The 18,118-nt window shown below is 43.1% G+C and overlaps 1 protein-coding gene across 1 annotated transcript in view; it reads right to left on the minus strand.

The window, feature by feature from the left end:
* Positions 1-18,118, minus strand: part of kalrna (kalirin RhoGEF kinase a) — a 165,972-nt gene that overhangs the window by 40,948 nt on the left and 106,906 nt on the right. The window contains exons 20-33 of the mRNA XM_061225614.1: positions 17,384-17,499; positions 16,587-16,709; positions 16,149-16,331; positions 12,983-13,101; positions 12,261-12,327; positions 11,902-12,011; positions 11,497-11,566; positions 10,578-10,667; positions 10,141-10,233; positions 9,006-9,117; positions 8,020-8,210; positions 7,146-7,247; positions 6,255-6,397; positions 4,917-5,019 (exon numbers count right to left, since the gene is read on the minus strand). Of these exons, the coding sequence (XP_061081598.1) occupies positions 4,917-5,019; positions 6,255-6,397; positions 7,146-7,247; positions 8,020-8,210; positions 9,006-9,117; positions 10,141-10,233; positions 10,578-10,667; positions 11,497-11,566; positions 11,902-12,011; positions 12,261-12,327; positions 12,983-13,101; positions 16,149-16,331; positions 16,587-16,709; positions 17,384-17,499 (1,622 nt within the window). The remainder of the gene's footprint in view (positions 1-4,916; positions 5,020-6,254; positions 6,398-7,145; positions 7,248-8,019; positions 8,211-9,005; positions 9,118-10,140; positions 10,234-10,577; positions 10,668-11,496; positions 11,567-11,901; positions 12,012-12,260; positions 12,328-12,982; positions 13,102-16,148; positions 16,332-16,586; positions 16,710-17,383; positions 17,500-18,118) is intronic.

Consider the following 18,118-nt stretch of genomic DNA (forward strand, 5'->3'; position numbering starts at 1 on the left):
GGGAAACTGGGAGATAGAGAGTGTGTGAGCAAACCGCACAAGCAAGAAAGAGATATACAACAAGCAAAAGGAGATATACAACACAGAGAGCAAGAAAGGAGCGGGAGAGAGAGAGAGGGAGAGAGAGAGAGGGAGAAGGAGAGAGCGAGATAGGAGAGAGAGCCTGCAGCCCAGCTGCCCTGCCCTGACAGTCCTGCCCTGACAGTCTTGTGACTTGCAGACGCAGCCGTGATGCGCGCAGAACGAGTTCATTATGTGAGAGAGCCCCAACAGAACACACTGGATCATTGATCAACTCTCCAGAGCAACATTAAACGCCTCGGAATTACCCACGTCACCGTAATCAACAAACGCAATTAGTCTGGCGGGGGAAGAAAGAAACAGTCTCGAGGGAAAAAAGTCATGAATGAAATTACATACTCAAGGGGTAAAAGACATGGACACATGCATATTCTATTTATCTTATGCAACATCTCAACTTTTACACCACAAAAACCAAAGTAGTATCAAAGCATTACATCACGAAATGTCAGATGTCGTCGCCTTCAGCATAAACAGAGAAAAATGTTTGTGAAAAAAACTGAAATATGAAGCTACATATGGGCAATAATAATTTAAGACAAACATATTTTACAGTGGTACTATAACAGGGTGTGGCTGCAGAACAGACTTTGGTATGAAAGCGGAGTCTGTTCACTTCAAAGTGTGCCTGGATCCAGCCAGAATGCAAAAGTGGTCACAAACGGATAATAGGATGATGAACGATATATAAAATGCCAGATGCTGGATATATTGGGAAACATATTGAGTATAAATCAAAGCAGGCAATATTAATACTTTGCAATGCCTTCATCAGACCGCATTGGGATTGCTCTGTACAGCTCTGGGCACTGCACTCAAAGGATGACACGGAAGCACTTGGTTCAGTTCCCATAATAGGCCATGGCAGCTAACAGATATGTAGCAGTTCTACAAACGTCATACAGAGCGTCTTTAATTTCTGTTGTGCATATTAAGCAACATTGTCATTACAATGATTAATAAGTTAGCAATAAGTCAATTATTCTAAATTTGAAATGTAAATCGTTGTCAGAAACAAAAATGTGGGGAAAAATATAAGCTAGACAACTACACATGTATTTTGAGTTGTTAGATTTTATATAGTGTTCAAAACTTTTATTAGTTCTGAATATTATTCAGAAATTTGGCGATATCATTGAGACGCCATGACTCCACTCAATGACACACTAACACCCAGCAACTTCATGAGGCTAGCAGACTACAGAAGCCATGAAACTGTCCTGAACTGCCTTTAGTGAGCAGTAACCACTTGCATATCTCAGGTGAAGTTTGGCCAAGAAAACATGCCAGATCTCTTTAGTCCCAACAGGGCTGTCAGACTCCAGTGCTTCAGGGTTACAGTGCCTGCTGGCACTCGATACATTCCCGCAATTTAGTGATTAACACAAGTAACCAATTGGCTGAAAGGCCCACACACACACCATGCTTCCAAGGGCTTTATTGGCGAGTGATGACAAAAATCTACAGACCCTACAGCCTTCCAGGACCTGGGTGTGATAGACCTGAGTCTCACCAAAAGGGGAAACAAGTTCAGATTGGAGTTCAATAGAACAAGACATAGGGAGACAATACAGAACTGTAAATGGCATGCCAACATTGTTTTCCTCCACATAGCTAGTTCTAGGCTCTGGCAATGAGTGTTTCTGTCACAACATAAAAATTCAACATTCTGTTGCAACCCTGAATTGTAATAAGCTGTTAATTGTTCTGCATTATGCACTTTTAATGTCTGTTGAGAGATGGCTGATCCTCCCAAAGCGAGAAATCGCTTACAGTAAACATACCACAGTGACATCTGAGGAATCGGTCTGATCATACTTCATATAAATTTATAACTGACAGATAAAATCAGTAGGATCCTAACTGACGGTACCCTGGTCACATTTGCAGAAATCAAACACTAACCAAACGGCAACAAGTCAAACCCGTTTTCTGTTAATACATTACATTTATGGAATTAAATGGAACATAAACATGCATTCAAGCAATTCAAACTAATCAACAGATTTGCTGCAACAAAAACCAGAACACACAGGGGGCCCCAAGACCCAGCCTGAGGACTCCCCCTATAGATCATAATAACAAGCCTAGATTGGTGGAAAGGCCTGCTTTTCACATTAAAAATGTGTACTGTATGTTATGCTCAATGTGTCACTGGTTTATTTTAATGTCCAGAAGAAGAGTTCAGGGCACTCACAGTTGTGTCTGGTGTTGTGATTACTTACTCCCAGAGACAGAGTAGGTTGGACTTGGATACTAGACATCCCACCACTGAAAGCATTCTCTAGACTGTGCTTATTGTAATCATTAACAATGTATAATAAGGGCTGGAGACACCAGCAGTAGCAACCCCAGGATACAGTACAAGGGTGGACAATGGATAAAACCCTCCTTTAGTTGAGCAAAGCAGCAGCAGGGTGGACAACCATAGAATGTAAAACTGTCTACTAGGACAAAAAATATGGGCTAGAAGGTTTCAGAAGGCCAAAACAATGACTCATTTTACAAGACAAAAACAGGACTTGTTTATTGCACAAGGAAGAGCAGGCTGCTTGCAAAATGTTTTCAGAAAAGAAAACACAGTGTCCATTCAGTAAGGGTCAAATGAAATAGGTTTACTTTGGAAAGACCATTTGTTAGGTTTTGCCATTTTATGTTGGGGATGGATGTGAGAGAAGATGTTATAGCCTATTCTTTGGGCTATTTTTGTTCCTGTATTCAGACTTTGCAAAGGAATTTGCACAGAACAGTGTTCAACTTAACCACAATGCACTGGAAGAAATTAAAGCAATTACTTCAGTTTAAATGCACGCTTAACAGTATCATTAAAAAAAGAGCCAAAACAGAATAATTAACAATCCGACATCATATATAAAAATACTGCATATAAAAAAACAGCAGGGTTGTGTTATTGACATTATAAAGTTCATTTTAAATGACTTTTCCAAACTATGAAAACTCTATTAATATCAATAAAGTCAATGTAAGTTTAGCCCATTAGCGGAAGCAGCTATCTCTAGACAGAATTGAGGGCATACATGTCTGCAGCACTTAAATGGGAAAATTTACCCTTGCCTACAGTCTACGAGGAATGACACTGTTGGCCATATTTACAAATCCTTTACCAAGAAGGAAAAAAGGAGGCTAAAGCTACAGCTAGCTGTAAACAATAAGTAACATTAAAAGCAGCCTCTTTTCGAAAAAAACAAAAAAGAAATAAAATGAATCAAGGAAGTTCTACGAAACGCAAGTGAGGAAGCCAGCTTTCTGCCTCGCGAGTACCGCAGAGGTCTATAAACTACTCCAGCCCCTGAAAGCAGCCAGATCCGTCAGACTTAACAAGGTGCTGTCACATCCTCCAGACACGGCTGTGCAGTGCCCTCACCATGTTACTCCACGGCAATATTTAGAGCAGGGGCGGCACGTGGGCGTTTCGGAGAGCGATGTAAACAAGCCGGTCCACGTCAGCAGAGCCTGACCCTCCCTGCGTGAGTGTAACCGCCGTTCAGAACAGGGAGGAACCCCGGACATCAGGTCTGACCGCACAAAACTGGCGGGGTGCCAGGACCACAGAGCCCTTCATATTGAGGATATCCAGCAGCCCTGGTACCAGCTATACCAGAGAGCAGACCATTCCATTCCATTACAGTTATTTATCTGATATTTTTATCCAAAATGACTTAGTTGATTACACGAAACAGGGGACAATCCCCCCTGGAGCAATGGTTTAATGGTTTAAGGGTCTTGCTCAAGGGCCCAACAGCTATGTGGAAGTTATCATGGCTATACCAGGGCTTGAACCAACATTCCAGGTCCCAGTCATGAACCTTAGCCACTAGGCTACATGCTGCCCCATCCCAAAGACAAGGCAGAAAGAAGCGCAGATACAAGCCTCTCCCAAACTGAGCCGTTTGGGACCAGGACAACATATAGGGCCAGTTTCGCAGACACAGATTTAGCCTAGCTCTAGACTAAATTATATTTATATTTTTCAGACACAACTGAATTTAGTCTAAGCTTAATTTGTGTCCATGAAACTGCCCCGAAAACTCCCAAAATATTTTAATCATGACACAAGCCAAGCCACTCATGAGTGATAAGTTGGTGACACAGGTTGTGAGCCAGGTGAACGCACTGTGAAGTGTGGCAATCAAAAGAGTTCTTACTTTGACTTCATGTGGCTTCTCATAATTCCTATGAGGGCACAGCCTTGCACACAAACTGAACAGGCATCTCATGGTTTCACATGGCTGTTTATAGGCAGGGATCACATGCAGAGCCCCTGCTCAGCACAAAGGGCTGCTGAGGGAAACCCCGACTGTGAGTCACCTGACCATGAAGGGTCACCTGGCCAAAAGTAGGCGGGGCCAGTGCCAGCCATACCACACTGAAGGACCACTGAAAGACCAGTGTGAAATAATGTGCTGGGTGCCAAAGAGAAAGAAAATGTGTTCGGTGTACAGTGAGATACATATTCTACCACTTTTCATTGTACGTCATTATTTGGAATTAAGACACTACAGAAATGTACAGAAGCTTAAAAATGCTTTACAAAAAGAAGTTTTGAATTAGAAAAACAAAATGTCAAAACAACATATGCATTAGTGTCGCAGATAGAGTAGTGGCACAGAGAGAAAGACTAATAGTCTAGAACTAAGAACACTGGAATTCAGATCGGTAATGCGCTGAAGCACACAAATCACTTCCGTAAGCAACTGACAAATTACCGAACAGCAGATTATTTCCACCAGGAAACTGAAACCATTATGGTCATGTTTTTTGTGCCATAATGATGGAGGATGCACTTACAGACGTGAGGAAAACAGTGTTCCTACCTTATCACTGTCCACCGTGTTTTGGGAGGTCCTGGAGGCGATAGAAATGGTGTCTGGTTGGCTGCTGCCATCACCCTGACTGTCTGCGTCGTCTCCAGTGTCCCTTCAGAGATAAACACCGTGTTATTAACTCTCAGCTAAGGTTTTGTACAAGGAATCTACTGTAGAAACAAGACCACAAACAGTCAAAATGTATGCTTTTCATGATATACACTCAGTGAGCACTTTATTAGGTATGCTGCAGCCAATTAGAGGTTTGATGTGTTATGTGTTCAGAGATGCCCTTCTGCATACCACTGTTATAATCCCTGTTATTTGCCTGACTGTCACCTTCCTGTCAGCTTCGAGCAGTCTGGCCCTTCACCTCTGACCTCTCTCATGAACAATGCATTTTTGCCCGGACAACTGCTGCTCAATGGATGTTTTTTGTTTTTCGCACCATTCTCTGCAAACACTAGATACTGTTGTGTATGAAAATCCCAGGAGATACTCAATCAATTCTGAGATATTCAAACCATGCTGTCTGGCACCAACAATCGTTGCACGGTCAAAGTCACTTAGATCACATTTCTTCCCAATTCTGACATTTGGTCTGAAAAACAGCTGAACCTCTTGACCATGTCTGCATGCTTTTATGTATTTAGTTGCTGCCACATGATTGGTTCATTCAATATTTGCATTAACAAGCTGGTGTACAGGTCTACCAAATAAAGTAATCACTGAGTGTATTTACTGAGACAAATCACCACTGGTCTTGTACTAACCCTTTATGGTGTAAAGGCAATGTCCACACCAAGAATAATAACTATACCAATAACGAGTCAACATCACAACCATAAGGACAGTGACAAAATATCGTCAATATCACTTTCAGGGCAATGTCTTCCAGCTGCATGAAAAATAAAGCACTGACAGCCAATGAAAATCCATCCAAATTTACAGGGCGCCACATGCAAAATGGCAGATAATAGCCAAGAGACTATTTACAAAAAATTATCATTCACCAGTGTGGATGCATTGTTATCATTATAGTTATAGTTATTGTTATAGTTATAGTTCTTGGTGGAGATGGGCCTTTAGATCACAATTATGTGATTAGAATGGTCTTAACTGAACAGTTCTGGGACACTGACTGACACTACAAGTGAAGATTATTAGATAATGTATCAACCCTAACAAGTCACACAGGTTTATTTTTACGCTCTCAATTTATACAATGATATTTATGCTCTCAAGTTACCTTGCTGAAGGAGATAACAGCTGAGAGTTACAAGTGTAGTCCCATAAACAGTATAATAAAATGCCTGCAGTTTAGTTCTACTGAATAGGCTGGCTGACCTCTTGCTGTTGTTGCGTTGCTTGGCGGGTGTCTTGGGCATGTGGATGGGCTCCTTTAGCGCCCCCTTCAGGTGAATAATCCTCTCCTGGATCACCTCACGGATGTTTTTGATCCACTCCTGTTTCACCTCGATGTTTGATGCCTGCAGATTGGAACATGGGATCAAAATCTAAACTCATATTTACCATCTCTGTGGATGGACATACACAGGTTCTGGTGAATGTTGGATCTTAGGGGATATCCCATAAACAGTAGGATGACTAATATAAATATATAATAGTAACAAAAGATGAAATAATGCAAATCTCTCAGGCATATTATGTACAGTATTCAGATGGAAAATATTGTCAAATCCATGTTTATAAGCTTGCAGGGAAAATCTAGTACAGGCTGGCATAGTATTTAAGAGTGTGTGTACCACACACTGAGGTTAGCACGGGGTCTGCATATGGTGAGGGCTTCTCTCAGCTTGATTCAAAGTGCAGGGAACAGTTTCTGGACTAAAAACCCTGAGCCCAACAACCCCCTCCAAACACAGATAAGGTTTTAAGCGGCGTTTCCTTCACTAGACACAAAGCCCTCAAATATCACACAACCGTACACGTGCGTGAACATTTCCAAGAATTTCCACAATGCACACAATAGTGGCCAACTGAGAGCTCCTGTCCATCCACACTCAGTCAGATCAGGCCCTAATCAAGCTGGCTGTCAGAGCTACAGAGAGTGATTGTCACAGAAGGGAACGTGGCACAGATAGGTTACGCTGGTGACCAAGGGAAGGGAAGGTCTGAGGTGTGTCTGACTATCACAACACGGCAGCTCAGACACACTTCCTTCCACAGAGCCCTGCGCTGACATCAGGAAAGAGAGCTGGACGTTTGGGGACGCACCTTCAGGACGGTCTTGTTGTCGGAGGAGGGGGTCCTTCCCGCCCAGAGAGCGAACTTACAGGGGTCCCCTTCGATGTGCTCCGTCACACCCAGCTCTGCGGCCTGAGAGAGACACGCACACGGTCACACACACACACACACACACACACACACACACACATACACACATACACACATACACACCCACACACGTGTACACACACACAGACACAGACAGACATGCACATGTGCATGCACACACATACACGCACATGTGCGCATGTACATGTGCACACACACACAGGCAGACATACACGCACACATACACCCACACACATGTACACATACACATATACACACACACACACACACACACACACACAAAACTGAGATTTAAAACTTTTCACTTGGCAACACAAAGCAACTTTAGGATACTGCACATTAATACAGTATCACTCTTCACCCCCATTTCATGTCCGGTCAGGTGGGCTGAGGTGTGCGACTGCCCAAAAATACACCTCCACATTCCCCCAGAATGCAACAGCAGGTAGCGTTTAAAGGATGGCAGTCAAACTGGCCATATTTCTGCGCCTGTAGAGTCCTGCATGTATGAGGGTCCAATTCAGACCTCATCACACTGCCAGTGGACTGATGACAGACCTCACCAGAGGGGTGGACAGCCAACAGTACCTCCATTAAAATTCAAAAACAGCCATCCAAATGTCCCTTTTTATTCAGCTGCTAACACAAGCTGTTAGCATTCATTGGTACTGAAACTCATTGCTATCATCACAGGAAGGGCTGATATTTCCTGCCTTCCTGTGCCGTTGCCTCCTGAAAACAGCGGTGTTGTGTACGCAGCCGGACCATGGAGAGAAGACCGGTTCCTCCGTACCTGCAGCTTGTTCTTGTAGACGTATTTGGTGCGCCCTGCCGAGTCCTTGATCTCCTTGCTGAAGACCAGCGAGATCTCGAACAGGAAGAGGTGGCGGTCCCGGCCCTTCCGGATCAGGGTTTTGGGATCCCACACCTGGAAGGTGTCCTGCAGGATAAGCTCTCCCTGGACGTCCAGGTTCTCGTCGAAGCCTGAAGGAGACAGCGCTCAGGGTTAAGCGTGGAGACAGGTGTGTGCGGAGGCAGGGTGTGGCGTTCCCACACTTAACCTGGGCCACCAACTCAACACCTTCTCCAGTCACTCTGACTCTCATTCACTCAAAAACATTCGATTAGATAAAATGTTTTGGTCATTGCCTTCAAAGGAAATGTAATGTGTCCTCCTAGTTACCTAGGAGCAGTGGACAGCCATAGTATGGCGACCAGGGACCAACCCCAGATCTGAGGCCAGTGCCTTGGTCAAGGGCAATGGCAGGAGTCCAACGAGGAGCAATTTACACTCTCCAATCAATCTAACCTGCATGTCCTTGGACCCATACAAGCAGAACTGTAGGCTGCATCCCACATCATCAAATGCAAAAAAAATGCCTCAATGTGCCGAAATATTAATATTGTCAGAGGATCATGGAATGAGTTAATGTTAACCTGTGAGTGATCATGTAACAACCTCTGATTAATTTGCTTCATCATCGTGCATCATTCCTTGTAAAGCACACCCGTTGTCTTTGACACCCTAATCAATGACGAAAGCAATGAATACACAAGGTCATTATGTAATAAATATTCATGTGTAAAACCTTTTATTTTTAAACATGTATTTCATTATGAGATAACCCATGTCATAATGACATAGTACACACAAAAACATCTATAAAGAGCTTTTATGGCCAGACATATTAAAAGTGTGCTGTTAAGAGTGGTGCTGTCTTTGCCCATAGTGATTTGGGTCTGTGGTTTTTGGAAGGCCCGGGGGAGGTCCCCTCTTACCCTCCAGCATGCTGACGTGCATGGCGTCGTTGGCCCTCTTCGGGACGCTCAACATGACCTCCAGGCCATCCTTAATCTCGCCCTTCCCCTCCTCGCAGCACGTGAGCAGCTCCTGACCCAACAGAGACCGCCGCCCCACTGTCAGCACAAAATGGCGGCTAACCTCCTCCCTACTGCTCCGCTGCTCTTAGTGCAGAGCAGTGCTTCTGCGTTCATTATTATACACATCTGCTAATGCAAATTCCAGCGTCATTACAGAGGAAAACAATGGAATCTGTTGCTGTTCGTCCACAAGTGTATTTTTTTGTAATAAAAACGGGTCTACCCAAATGAAAGCCTTCTTTTCTTTATATCTGAACACAATGCAATCACCATGGGGTCTCATTACAGCGTCTTTGCCATTAGCACACAAGTGCTGTTGTTTTTCTGCATTCAAGTCTCTGTGCACATGAAAGTCTTTATCTAGACATCTTAATACAAAGCAGTCTGTTATTGAGATGCACTGACTACCCCTTGCAGAGAAGAAATATAAAACCGTACATCTGAAACGCTTTGTGATTAATTCCTCAATATAAAAACCAGCTATCCGCGATAACAATGCAAGCTGTTGTGATGAAAGACAGGAAATTAATATTGTGAACCACTTCCATGCAAATGTAACAAAAAAGTACTTTGGATTGAAACAAAGCGAAATGATTCATCGGTGATCTGGAAGATTTCAGTCTGCAAGTTGCATTTTTAATTTATATTATTTAAAAATGCACTGCTGGTTTGTGCTATGAAGTACACAGAATGTGTGAAAAATTTGCCATTCGAGGCAATTGAAAATGAATGAATGTACATTAAATCAAGAGAAGGGGAGGTTACGCGTGTGTGTGAGTTGTGTGCATGTGAGAGAGGCAGAGAGAGAGAAAAAGATAGGGAGAGAGAGTGGGTGTATGTGTTTATGTGTGTGTGTGTGTGTGTGTGTGTGTGTGTGTGTGCGTGTGCGTGTGTGCGCAAGTGAATGTGTGAGAAAAAGAACATGAACAAGAAAGAGAGAGAAAGAGACACAGGCAGAACCATGTATGGTCCACTCCCTGAAGAAGAGATGGGATGAAGGGAGCAGAGTTCAGCTCTTGCTTCTTGCCTGTACCTTAAGGAGGAGCTGGTACTTGGTGATCCTCTGCACTGGTTTGATCAGGTAGGAGGAGATGGAGTTGGCCAGGCCGTGTCTTTGTTGAATTTCCTACGAACAGAAAATTGAACATAGTTTTTAAATCATTTACATGATACATATGGTTCTTTATCTGATCCATAGACAGACATACATTAAAGTACAGCAGAGATACAAGGACATACAGAATAGGGGATTTTGTTGTGATGCTTTCAACTCAAACCAGACATAGCTCTATACTGCCATCTACATGCCATTCTGATGTACTGACATCTGCCTTTGTGTTCATGTAAAATCTAAAATGCACATAAAAAGATTATCAATGTCCAGGAAATAGATAATAAGCATTTTGGAGGAAAAACATTTAAAAGAACTAAACTTCTGTTAGTACAAAACAGAGGAACAGTGAAACTTACATCAAAGAAGCTTCCGGCATGCTCCAAGATCAGCTGGCTAGAATCTGGTTTGTTCGTGCAGTATGTGACATACATTTGGAATTTATCAGCCTGAAAAAACAATGAAAAAGAACACACACACACAAACACACACACACACACACACACACACACACACACACACACACTCATCAGCTGTCCTACTTCTGAATGCCTTCTAGTACAGAATTATAGTATTATTTTACTAGCACGCGTCCTGATCTTGGGTCAACTGCACAGATATTTTTTTAAATCACATTTTGTACCTCATGGTTTTAGGTTATATTTTTATGGTCTCATATTTTTCCTCCTAAGGGCCTCTGATGGACGTAATCAATATGCCTTCAGAATCTGTATTTTCACTCTTGCACAGCAGAGTTAATTTGCGCTAGTGTTTTAGCCATCTTGCCTCTCTACTCCCTGGTCTGTGAATGTTGTTAGGCAGGTCTGGCACTATTTCTCATATTAATCAACTGAATGCACTCAAGCCTCCTGCATTGCAAGTCGCCCTGAATAAAAGCATCAGCAAAACGAAGGTAATAGAAAAAGCAGATTTATACAGCACATTTTCTGAAACTAGTGCTGTATAAATTAAGTACATTTCTCAAGTGCACAGACTGATCACCAGTTAAGCCTGCTACCTATTGCTTCACTAATAAGCATAGAACAATGCTTTTTAAAATTGCATCAGGATAATTCTGCCCATTATTTAGTTAAATCTCCCAAGATACAAAGCTTCTAGAAATATAATATTAGATTGAGTCCCCGTGCAGGGATTTAATAAGGATTCAGGCAAAGGTGCAGTTTGCACAGAAACCACACAGAGAAGACAGAGCAAGAGCAAGATAATCAGAGTGTCAAGTGTAGGACCTGAGATCCGATCAGCTCCAAAAGGCCTTACCCATGTGACGAAACAGTGTCCCACGTCCTCAGGAAGCTGTTCGTAATTCACCAACTCTTTAAGGAAAACGCTGGTGGAAGGAACACGAGCAACTGACTTACTATCACACGTGTACACAATGTTTAACACATACATAATCCCATCAAAGGAAACGGTCAGTACTTACAGGTAAGTGGGAACATAATTTAAACAAATGACCGTGCTGCTGACATAGGGCGCTTAGAATAGGAGGTGTTACCAGGACCATAAAGGACAGCATTGATTTATTTGGACTCTTCAAACAGCAGACATCAATTTATCTCTTATACTATTGATGAGCTGTACATCTAATGGCTTCTGTAAAGAAATGAGTAGCAAAAGACCACTTCATCTCGGACACTGATGATGAATCAATATGTCACTCACTTGTTATGAAAATCATAAATCTCCTGGATGTTTCCGAAGATGATGTGCTCCTTGTTGACGATTCCTGGCGGGATCTCCTCCACCCCGCTTGTCATCTCCCACAGGTAGGTCTGCAGACGCCGAGACACAATTCAGCCTTCCCATCATACACCTCTGCACACACCAGCCCTTCTCTCCTGGGTGTACTTCAGTCAATACTGATTATTGACTGCCAGGTTATGTATGTCTCTTTTTCAGAAAGGTTTTGTAATCAATTACAGAGAGGAAATCTCATTTACACCTCCTTTCTAGAAGGTTCCATAATCAATCACAATGAGGACACCCCTGACCTGCAGGAAATAACCACAGCGAGAGCTTACCTCCAAGCATTCCTGAAGGTCTCTGACATACGCCTTCTCAGTCTGCAGGAGTTCAGCCATTATAAACCTGGATCAATATAAATACGCATCAACGCCAGCCATTTGAAAAGTCGAGAATTATACGGCAGAAAACTACAATAAGGGTTAGGTTTTTGAATTTAAGAGCTGAATGGTTTGTTTAAGCATCTAGAAGTGATCGTTTGTCTAAAGTTTTCACCTCATTATGCACCAGTTTAAAATAAAGGAAACAGTACATAATTCCTACAGAATGTAAATGTATACTGTGCATACTTAAGACTGCACTCTCGTATAGCATATCAGCCCATATTGCACATCTGCAAATGCGGTCAGTGGAAAACACGTCCAAGAATCATACACAAAGGCCAACTAACATATACATCAAATGTAAATAACTGGATGTACCTATTACACTTGTGAAATGGATACTCTCGGTGCTTTTTCTGGTCCTTTGAATTTTTTACTTTCTTTGAAATTAGCTCAGCAATAGGAAAACTGAGGCCAGCTACAGTGGCATGTGTTGTGGGCCTTAATTAACAATGCCAAATTACCCAAAGGAGTGAGTTTAACAGATTAATATTTTACACATAATGCCCAATGTGGAATATGATCCCACATAACACTATTAAAAATGTGTGACTCTGCTCCTTGTAATCACTTTGATGGATCTCACAGATCCTCTGAGTACAGAGCGGCTCACTCACTCTTTTTTCCGGGCGGATTTCCTCTTCTCCTCGTTGACCTCGTGGTTGGGGTCACGCAGTTTGACCTCTGGATCGGTCAGGCTGGCTGGAATGATGTCCAGCTCCAAGTCTTTATTATCCTACCAGAGAAGAGAGCAAACAGAGGCACAGAGCGAATGTTCAGATCCCAGTTCTCTGAGACACAGACAATTACTGCGTAATGTGAACTGTTGTGTATATGTCCATCGTCATCTTACTCAAGTGAACATACAGGGAAATTACACACTCATGATTTTAGGTTTTTCATATCAGTTCTGCTGCCCTTTGGTGCAACACATGAGTGGGTATACACAGTATTTGTGTATAGTTTGGTCTCCTTGTGTGTCATGGTTTTATCGGCAGTGTGTGTGTTTGTGTATATGTGTGTGTATATGGGTGTGTGTGTGTATGCACGCATGCGCATGAGCTTGTGCTTGTGCATGTGTATGTGTGTGTTTACAATGCATGTGTATGCGTGTGTTTGTGTGTCTGCTTACGTAAGTGTATGTGCATGGGTGTTTGCGTGTGTGTGTGTGTGTGTGTGTGTGTGTGTGTGTGTGAGAGAGTGTGCATGAGTCTGTTCCTGTGTGTGTGTGTATGTGTGTGTATGTATGTGAGTGTGTATGAGTCTGTTCCTGTGTGTGTTTGCCTCGCTGTGTGTGTGTGTGTGTGTGTGTGTGCGCATGTGTGTATGAGTCTGTTCCTGTGTGTGTGCATGTGTTTGTGTGTATGTGTGTGTGTGTGTGTGCATGCTTATGCGTGCGTGTGTGTGCGTATGAGTCTGTTCCTGTGTGTGTTTCTGTGTGTGTGCGTGTGTATGAGTCTGTTCCTGTGTGTGCTTGTGTGTGTGTGTGCGTATGCGTATGTGTTTGCGTGTGTGTGTGTGTGCGTGTGTATGAGTCTGTTCCTGTGTGTGTGTGTGTGCATATGCGTGTGTGTGTGTTTGCCTCACAGCGTGTGTGTGACCTGCAGTAATGAAGTGTGACAGAGTGTGGGTGTGACTTAATGGAGCTGCTGGTTGCCATTCAGTGGAGGACAGAGAGAAGATGGAGCCTGTCTCTCTCCTCACTGACACTGTTTGTATTGACTAGAGCTTGTTACGGGGGGAGCTTCTGCTATTCCTGTCTGCTTCAGTCCCAGAAATAGGGGATAGAGACCAGACTGCAATGGATCTCCTGTCAAAAGGAAAGCCATAGGGACTCATTTTACAACATATCCCAAAAACAATTATTTTCCTTAATTCTGCTGAGAAGGCAGGACTCAAAACATCCTTTCTTTGTTACGGAAACCCCATTTCATTTGATACGGAGAAGGACACTCAAGGACAGCATTGCCACTTGATTTAGAAACACTGTATGTGGGAACGAATAGGGTCAAATATAAATGAAGATATAAGCCAGCACATGCCTTTGGAGTAGGATCCTAATTGAGAGTACAACAATGGAAAAGAAACGAGACGCAGCAGAGAGCCTCCTCCTATAGCAGGAGACTCAGAGGAGCACCTCCTCCTATAGCAGGAGACTCAGAGGAGCACCTCCTCCTGTAGCAGGAGACTCAGAGGAGCACCTCCTCCTGTAGCAGGAGACTCAGAGGAGCACCTCCTCCAGTAGCAGGAGACTCAGAGGAGCACCTCTTCATGCTGTCCTTCCCAGCCTATTAATAACTGTCCTGCACACTCCGCAACATGGGAGAGACTCAAAATGAATCCCAGCACAGACGGGAAATGTATCCCTTAAAATCTGACCAAGGCTCAACCCCAAAGGCTTACCAATTTGGGTTGAAACGATTTAGTATGCATTTGTGAAACAGTGCAAGATTGTGACTTGTTCATACTTTCAGTCAACTTTCAGAGTTTAAGGCTGATCGACATCAACAATGCCGAAAGATTATCATCTTAATTAAGTCTCGTATGGCTGGCTTAATCTGTAAGGCACTGAAGCTATCAAATTAACTCACAAGACAAATGTAATTAAAACAATAAGGATCTCATATGCAAAATACATCTTTAGTAATTTATTCATTTTTACAACAGCATGCCTGAGAGACAACAGACTTGCTAGAAAGAGGAAAACTAAGGCTAAACTAAAGACTTGACAAAAACCCTGCTGAAGGAACTAAAATACATTTAGAGACTAAAACCCAGGATTTTCTGATAGAACAGAACCCCACTGTAAAGACTAAATCCCTCAGGCAAAGAGTCCCACTCTAATGACAAGGTTTCTCCAAAGGAGACCCTGTAGTTAAGGCTCTATCTTTATGGTATTAGTGCCTAGTCTAAAGCGCAGCACGCAAGACCATCGAGGGCATGGTCAGATGTGCGAGTTTCAAGGAAGGCAGTTCAAGCATAAAGTTCAAAATGGCTGGACTTAGTGGCTGATTCAATGAACAGGTGTGCCTGGGGCGTAACATGCGATAAACTAAAAAGAACTTCCATCCCCTTTAAAACTAACTGTGTTTGCCCCTTGTCACATTGTATTTAAAGGTTTATTTTTCTTAATTAGACTTTCAGTTCTCTGTAGAATCCTTTGTTCAGTTATTGAGTAATAAGTGAAATCATGAGTTTTAATAGCTTTCTGCAATGCATTAAGGTGATTTAAATGTCCAAATAAAAGCAATATTGGCTGGACAAAGCTTTGGACTTTATTCAGTCAAATAAACCATTATGTCTGCTTCCCAGGCAATAGATGAAGCAGCTCTTTTGCCAGTATCTAAGTTCATGAATTGGCTTGCAGTTTACCACCAGGCCTTCTGAAGTCCTGTCTGCACATCCGTGACGTTATGCAATGTTATCCAACACACTGCACTCCACAAAGAATATCCAGGTCTGTATTGAAATTTTCTACTTGACTTATGCAAAGACTTATACAGCCTCCTACACAACTCCTATCTGTATTAGGCTACAGTGTGTATTTTTATCAGTTTTCCATTGAATGATAATTCATGCACAATACACGTCATCAGTGTATTTCACATATACTCATCGTCCCAAAATTGGCCATTGGGCAGTTTTATTAATCATTAAAGCGATTCTATAATTTGGATCAATATTATGACCATTCACTATGAAATTTTGTATTTCATTCATGTTTCATGTTCATGTTTGGGAGCCTAAAGTCCAATCTGGAAAGCACAAAAAGGGGAAGCTCACCTCAGAAGAGATCCCCAGAGATTTCTCCAGGCTGGAGCGGTACTTCCCCATCCTCAGGGAGAAGTCCCGGTAGCGCTTATCCACCGTGGTGACCCACTTCTTCAGCTCGGTGACGTGGACATGGCCCTTCTCCACGAAGCTGTCGGCCAGCTGGATGAGAAGCTTCACCTTCTCCTTGGTTTGCTGTGAAGGCAACGAGAGTGTTTATCACCTGCGACTCAATCACTGTTAGACACAGCGTACGCGTCCAACATCATTGTCAAGGCCCTCGAAAGCGCGGAGATAAATCTCTCACGGAAAATCACTAACCCCGGGGTGTTGATACAGTAATGGGGATGGGATCATCAATCATTTTAAGGAGCAGATCTTGGGCGAATCTGCACCTTCAGACTGACGTTCTTGGCAGGAGAAGAAGTGTTTGAGCGGTAGCGCTCCTACCTTGGCGGAGACTCGGAATTCTTCGTACTCCTTGAGCAGTTCCTGAGTTTTCTCGCTGGTCTCCCCGGGGGAGGTGTGAGTAGAGAGGTAATATTCTCCTGCTTCCTGGATCCAGTCTAAGGCCTGGAAACAAGCAGAGGAAAAGATTCTTTGCTGGTTCCAGCCACGAAGAAAACACTCTCGGGGCCTAATTATCCATAATTATTCCACCATTCCCAAATATATCATACACAAACATGACAAACACGACAAGAAAGCTCCTCGCTTTGCCATATGCCTATGCAACAGAACTGTTAAGCACTTCAGTCCATTGCTTTGAGGAACACCCACCTGTTTAGCACTGTTCTCAAACAGAGACTCCCCTAATTATCTCCGCACAAAAACACAACAAGAGTGACTCCCCTGTTCAGCACTGTACTCAACATGCTGAACAAAACAGCTCAAGCTAGGTTTTGAAATAGCTGGTAGCTGGTTGACCAGTTCAGACCAGTTCCCCCCTCAATATGGTTTATCTGGTTGACCAGTTCAGACCAGCTCTCAGCTTGGCATGGTTTAGCCAGCTCAAACTATGTCTTGAAACAGACCAGCTCATACCCAGCTATACCACTGTCATGACCAGCTTGGCCATGATGGTTGACCAGAGTCAAACCCAACTAGACCAGCTTATGACCAGCTTGACCACCTCACTTTTAAATCTGGTCAAGCTGGCATAGCTTTATTGTACAACAGGGCAGGCAAGTAGATAGAGGGAAAATGACTGACCTGTTCAACACTCAAACATGACCAGAGAGGCTCACCTGTTTGGCACTGCGCTCAAACACCACGTATTGCTGGCACTGGTCCAGCCTCCTCTTCTTCATGGTCCAGAAGTGCAGCACCCGGTTCTCCCTCTGGAGCAGCTCGTTCAAGATGGCTGCAGGGAGCAGAAAGATGTCAGAGTGAGTGATTACCCTGCTGAAAAAGCAGCTCAAGCCAGGTTCTGAAACAGTTCAGACCAGCTCCCAGCTTGACCAGCTCAGACAAGCTCTCAGCTCAGAAAAGCTACCAGCACTAGCTGGTTGATCAGCTCTTATCCAGCTAGAGGAGCTTCATGACCAAACTGGCCATGCTGGTTGACCAGCTCATACCCAGTTTGACCAACTCAATTTTCAAGCTTGTCGAGCTGGCATAGCCGGATTTAACAGCAGGGCACAGCATTCACCAAGGCATGGACAATATCGGATAAAGTCACAGAGCAATCATGAGAAAGTTGTCAAAAGTCACAGAAAACTGAAAAAAGCGGCACGGCACAAATCAGCATTATAAAAAACTTTTCATTAATTATTAAGTTGACTAATATATCGTATGTGCAGCAGTGGGAAATGATGAAAATCAATTCACAATTGTAGCAACAATAACAAGTGTTTGAAGTTCTAAAAAAATCAGTAGGCTGTTACTCCAAGGAACAAATACGAGTAAAATGCATGAATAGGGTGGAGCATTAAATAGCTTCGTTCCTTCACAGAAGGAATCAGCATTTGCCTTTATGAGGG

Source organism: Conger conger, chromosome 17 (genome assembly GCF_963514075.1).
Source record: "Conger conger chromosome 17, fConCon1.1, whole genome shotgun sequence".
Classification (NCBI taxonomy): Eukaryota; Metazoa; Chordata; class Actinopteri; order Anguilliformes; family Congridae; genus Conger; species Conger conger.